Genomic DNA, 6,615 nt, shown 5'->3' on the forward strand with positions numbered 1-6,615 from the left:
CATCATTTTTTGATCCAGCAGGAGGGGGGGATCCAATTCTTTATCAACATTTATTTTGATTTTTTTGGGCACCCTGAAGTTTATATTCTTATTCTTCCAGGATTTGGAATAATTTCACATATTATTACCCAAGAAAGAGAAAAAAAGAAACATTTGGATCATTAGGAATGATTTATGCTATAATAGCAATTGGGTTATTAGGATTCATTGTATGAGCTCATCATATATTTACAGTAGGAATAGATATTGATACTCGAGCCTATTTTACTACAGCAACAATAATTATTGCTATTCCTACAGGAATTAAAATTTTTAGTTGATTAGCAACTCTTTATGGAACTCAAATTAATTATAGACCATCTATATTATGAAGATTAGGATTTGTTTTTTTATTTACTATTGGGGGATTAACAGGAGTAATTTTAGCTAACTCATCCATTGATGTTATTCTCCATGATACTTATTATGTTGTAGCCCACTTTCACTATGTACTTTCAATAGGAGCTGTATTTGCAATTTTTGGAGGATTCATTCATTGATATCCTCTTTTCACAGGATTAATTCTTAATCCTTTTTTACTTAAAATTCAATTTATTATTATATTTATTGGAGTAAATTTAACATTTTTTCCTCAACATTTTTTAGGATTAGCTGGAATACCTCGTCGTTACTCTGATTATCCTGATTATTATTTATCATGAAATATTATTTCTTCTATTGGATCTTATATTTCATTATTAGGAACTATTTTTATAATTATAATTATTTGAGAATCTATAATTAATCAACGAATTGTAATTTTTTCCTTAAATATGCCTTCTTCTATTGAATGATTCCAAAATTTACCTCCAGCAGAACATTCATATAATGAACTTCCAATTATAAGAAATTTCTAATATGGCAGATTATATGTAATGGATTTAAACCCCATTTATAAAGGTTTTCCTTTTTTTAGAAATGGCAACCTGATCTAATTTTAATTTACAAAATAGAGCTTCCCCTTTAATAGAACAAATAATTTTTTTTCATGACCATACTTTAATTATTTTAATTATAATTACTATTTTAGTTATATATTTAATAATAAATTTATTTTTTAATAAATTTATTAATCGATTTTTAATAGAAGGACAAATAATTGAATTAATTTGAACTATTTTACCAGCAATTACATTAATTTTTATTGCTCTTCCTTCTCTTCGATTATTATACCTAATAGATGATTTAAATAATCCATTAATTACTTTAAAATCAATTGGACATCAATGATACTGAAGTTATGAATATTCAGATTTTAATAATATTGAATTTGATTCTTATATAACTAATGATTATAAATTAAATAAATTTCGCCTTTTAGATGTTGATAATCGAATTATTATCCCAATAAATAATCAAATTCGAATTTTAGTTACAGCTACAGATGTTATTCATTCTTGAACTATTCCTTCTTTAGGTGTAAAAGTAGATGCTAATCCTGGACGACTAAATCAAACTAATTTTTTTATTAGTCGTCCAGGAATTTTTTTTGGTCAATGTTCAGAAATTTGTGGAGCAAATCATAGTTTTATACCAATTGTTATTGAAAGTGTAAATATAAATAACTTTATTAACTGAATTAATAATTATTCTTCATTAGATGACTGAAAGCAAGTATTGGTCTCTTAAACCATTTTATAGTAATTTAGCAATTACTTCTAATGAAAGAATTAGTTAAAATATAACATAAATATGTCAAATTTAAATTATTATATATATATATATAAATAATATTCTTTTATTCCTCAAATAATACCTATTAACTGAATATTCCAATTATTCTTTTTTTATTATTGTTTTTATTTTATTTAATATTATAAATTAAATATAATAATTAAATATATATATAAAAATTAATTTTTATAAAATTAAAAAAATAAATTTTAAAAAAATAAATTACTTAAATTGAAAATGATAAATAATTTATTTTCTATTTTTGATCCTTCAACTAATTTATTTAATTTATCATTTAATTGAATTAGAACTTTTTTAGGATTACTATTTTTACCCTTATCATTTTGATTAATTCCTAATCGACATTTCATTATATGAAAATTTATTATTATTAAATTAAACAATGAATTTAAAATTTTAATTAATCAAAATAATAATAATAAAGGATCTACTTTCATTTTTATTTCATTATTTTCATATATCTTATTTAATAATTTTTTAGGTTTATTCCCTTATATTTTTACAAGTACAAGACATTTATCCATAACCTTATCTATTTCTCTTTCTCTATGAATTTCATTCATATTATTTGGATGAATTAATAATTCTCAACATATATTTATTCATATAATTCCCCAAGGAACTCCAACTATACTAATACCATTTATAGTACTAATTGAAACTATTAGAAATATTATTCGACCAGGAACATTAGCTATTTGATTAACAGCTAATATAATTGCTGGTCATTTATTAATTACTTTACTAAGTAATACAAGTAATATTTTAAATTCTTATTTATTATTTTTATTAATTTTAATTCAAATTATTCTTTTAACTTTAGAAAGAGCAGTAGCAGTAATTCAATCTTATGTAATTTCTATTTTAAGAACATTATATTCTAGAGAAACTAATTAATGTCAAATAATTTACATAATCATCCTTACCATTTAGTTGATTATAGTCCTTGACCTTTAACAGGAGCTATCGGAACTATAACTTTAGTCACAGGACTAGTAAAATGATTTCATAATTTTAATTTTAATTTAATTTTACTAGGATATTTTATTATTATCTTAACTATATTTCAATGATGACGTGACATTTCACGAGAGGGAACATTTCAAGGCAAACATACTATTTTAGTATCCAAAGGTTTACGATGAGGTATAATTTTATTTATTATTTCTGAATTTTTTTTTTTTTCATTTCTTTTTTTTTGCATTTTTCCATAGTAGTTTATCTCCTAATGTAGAAATTGGAATTTCATGACCCCCTACAAGAATTATCCCATTTAATCCATTTCAAATTCCTTTATTAAACACTATTATTCTAATTACTTCAGGATTAACAGTAACCTGAGCTCACCATGCTATTATAAATAATAATTTTAATCAAACAACTCAAGGATTATTTTTTACTATTATTTTAGGTATTTATTTTTCTTTACTTCAAGCTTATGAATATTTTGAAGCCCCTTTCTCTATCTCAGATAGAATTTATGGATCAACATTTTTTATAGCAACAGGATTCCATGGACTTCATGTTATTATTGGAACTATTTTTCTTTCTATTTGCTTAATTCGACATTTAAATTTTCATTTTTCTAGAAATCATCATTTTGGGTTCGAAGCAGCAGCATGATATTGACACTTTGTTGATGTTATTTGATTATTCTTATATATTACTATTTATTGATGAGGAAATTAATTATTTATATAATATAAATAGTATATTTGATTTCCAATCAAAAAGTTTAATAAATTTAATATAAATAATACTTATTATTCTTTTAATTTCAATAATTTTCTTTATTATTTCTAATATTCTTATAATAATTTCAATAATAATTTCTAAAAAATCAATTATAGATCGAGAAAAATGTTCTCCATTTGAATGTGGATTTGATCCTAAATCTCTCCCTCGAATTCCATTTTCATTACATTTTTTTTTAATTACAGTTATTTTTCTTATTTTTGATGTTGAAATTGCTTTAATTTTCCCTATTATTAAAACATTTAATTTAACTAATTTAATTATCTGATTCAAAACTTCTATATTTTTTATTATTATATTACTATTAGGTTTATATCATGAATGAAATCAAAAGATACTAAACTGAAGCTATTAATATAGGATTATAGTTTAATTAAAACATTTAATTTGCATTTAAATGATAATGAAATTTCATTTTATCTTAAAATAAGAAGCAATTTTGCATTTAATTTCGACTTAAAAGATAGAGTTATTAACTCCTTATTTGTTAATTAATTGAAACCAAAAAGAGGTATATCACTGTTAATGATAAAATTGAATTCTATTCCAATTAAAGAAATATTCCTATTAAGCTGCTAACTTAAATTCAGTGGATAATTCCCATTAATATTTCTATTTATATAGTTTAAAAAAAACTTTACATTTTCATTGTAATATTAAAATTTTTTTTTTATAAATATCTAAAGATTTTATAATCACCTCAATATCTTCAATATTATACTCTTTTTAAGCTATTTAAATAAATTATTATAACAATTACTAAAAATAATATTCAAATAACAAATCTATATAAATAAATCTTATAATTATTTACTTGTATAAGATTAAAAATAATTGAATAATTTTTTAAAATATTATATAAACCTTGACCGCTATAAATTTCTCTTCACCCTAAATCAATATTTTTTATTAATTTAAAACCAAAATTTAAATAATTAAAAACTAAACCTAAGTTAATAAATTTGGTATAAACCATATCAATCTTAAAAAATTATTTAAATTATAAAATAATTTTAATTTATTTATAGAATATTATTGACGATTAATAAAAAAAAGGTTAGGTTAGGTTTTTTTTTTTCTTTCATGCCGGCCCGCGAGCTAAACCCCCGATGTTAGTATCGGGACCCTTCGGTATCTTTATTATCTATGTAGTACAATGCCACAGCGAAGCACTGAAGATGCCCTCTTTGCCTTGATCGAGCACATCAGAGCTGAGGTCAGGGCAAAGAGGGTAGTTTTGATGGTATCTCTAGACATAGAGGGGGCATTCGACAGCGCCTGGTGGCCAGCTATCAAACACCAGCTGGCCGCCAGGAAGTGCCCCGGGAACCTATACTCCACCGTGTGCAGCTACCACAACGACCGGGAGGTCATTATTCGATACGCGGGCGCCGAATGCGTAAGGCCCACGACCAAAGGGTGCGTTCAGGGATCGATTGGGGGGCCCATATTCTGGAACCTCCTGATTGATCCGTTGCTGGGCGCCCTCGAGGAAGAGGGCCTGCGCGTGCAAGCCTTCGCCGACGACGTAGTGCTCGTCTTCTTGGGCTCCTCTCCGGAGACTATCGCGCGGACCGCTAACTCCGTCCTCCGGCGGGTCTACGACTGGGGCTTGGACAACAAGCTGCGATTTGCTCCACACAAAACCAACGCCATGGTGATCACCAAGAAACTGAAACTAACACCAATTCAGATCACCATGGGCGGCGAAAGCATAAAGATGGTCACTGAAACCAAGATCCTGGGTCTTATAATTGACCACAGGTTGTCTTTTCTCGCTCGCTCGCATCGCCGTAGCGGACGGACGTGTTTCGCGCACTATGCGTTAAAAGTTAAAACAAAATATGTGGTGTGTGGTCTAAGTAAAAAGAACATGGCGGGTGTTATTATTAACGAGTTTTTGACGTTTGTGCAAAACAAGATGGATGTTTTAGATGAGTTAAGCATCGTTCACATCTGTGCTACAAATTTCACGGATTCTGAAGTAGAAAGTGGTAAAAGTGCACTATATAACGCATGTGGTGACGGCGTCAGAAATATTCAACGGAAAGGCGAAGATAGAAAAAAGAAAAACATAAAAGATGTTATAAAACTTTTAAAGGAAGTTGACCCCGATGCTCAACCAACTTTTGTCGCGAGGGATCTAAGTCGCCTGCCACCAGTGTCGTTCGATCATGTAGACGTTACTCGCTTACTTAAGGACATGTCCTTAATGAAAGCTGAAATGACAGATTTTAAGACAAAGTTCAGCCATGAGCTTGCGAATTTACGGATTTCTTTAGACTCGCATAAAGAGCGAGGTGTCAATACACCGCCGATAATGACGACCCCAGAAAAGGCGAAATATTTAACATCTCCGAATCCGCTACCGCTTGTGACTGCACCGCTACCTACAGGTGTACACGAAGTAATCACGCGGAGCTCGTATGCACCGACCTACCGAGACATCGTGTACAACAAGGAAGGCTCGCGCCAAGCAAAAAGGACCCGTACGCGTAATACTAGTTCGGGCGTAATCGGCGTAGCGGCGGACTGCACGCTTGTAAGCGACGCGGCGACGAAATCTGATGAGTCACCCGCAAACGATACTTCATTTAAAATTGTTGAATACAAGAAACGTAAATATAAAAATGCAAATATGAGGGGAACATCTGTGGCTCAGTGTAAAATTCAGGTCGTAGATCCAGTATGCTGCATATATATCTCCCGCGCATTAAAAACTGTTTCCGAAACTGACATCAAGGAACACATTAACGATATGGGGGAGGAGTGTATTAGTGTTGAACGTCTTACTCAAAATAGGGAGACCTCTTTCAACTCATTTAAAGTTAAGATACACCACAACGACCGGGAGGTCATTATTCGATACGCGGGCGCCGAATGCGTAAGGCCCACGACCAAAGGGTGCGTTCAGGGATCGATTGGGGGGCCCATATTCTGGAACCTCCTGATTGATCCGTTGCTGGGCGCCCTCGAGGAAGAGGGCCTGCGCGTGCAAGCCTTCGCCGACGACGTAGTGCTCGTCTTCTCGGGCTCCTCTCCGGAGACTATCGCGCGGACCGCTAACTCCGTCCTCCGGCGGGTCTACGACTGGGGCTTGGACAACAAGCTGCGATTTGCTCCACA

At 30.2% G+C, this 6,615-nt stretch overlaps 3 protein-coding genes across 3 annotated transcripts; all 3 read left to right on the forward strand.

Annotated features, from left to right (window-relative positions):
* Positions 1 to 1,633, forward strand: LOC126973512 (cytochrome c oxidase subunit 1-like; the record flags this gene model as incomplete). The annotated part of the gene is given in 2 exon segments (XM_050820843.1): positions 1 to 136; positions 139 to 1,633. Coding segments are annotated over 2 exon segments (894 nt in total), but the record flags the coding sequence as incomplete, so codon positions are not given.
* Positions 991 to 1,633, forward strand: LOC126973514 (cytochrome c oxidase subunit 2-like; the record flags this gene model as incomplete). The annotated part of the gene is given in 1 exon segment (XM_050820845.1): positions 991 to 1,633. A coding segment is annotated over 1 exon segment (627 nt), but the record flags the coding sequence as incomplete, so codon positions are not given.
* A 786-nt stretch (positions 1,634 to 2,419) lies between these two features.
* LOC126973511 (cytochrome c oxidase subunit 3-like) lies at positions 2,420 to 3,426 on the forward strand. The gene is given in 2 exon segments (XM_050820842.1): positions 2,420 to 2,921; positions 2,923 to 3,426. Coding segments are annotated over 2 exon segments (780 nt in total). The 5' UTR covers positions 2,420 to 2,630; the 3' UTR covers positions 3,412 to 3,426.
* Positions 3,427 to 6,615: the final 3,189 nt, after the last annotated feature.

This window comes from Leptidea sinapis, chromosome 29, assembly GCF_905404315.1.
Source record: "Leptidea sinapis chromosome 29, ilLepSina1.1, whole genome shotgun sequence".
Classification (NCBI taxonomy): domain Eukaryota; kingdom Metazoa; phylum Arthropoda; class Insecta; order Lepidoptera; family Pieridae; genus Leptidea; species Leptidea sinapis.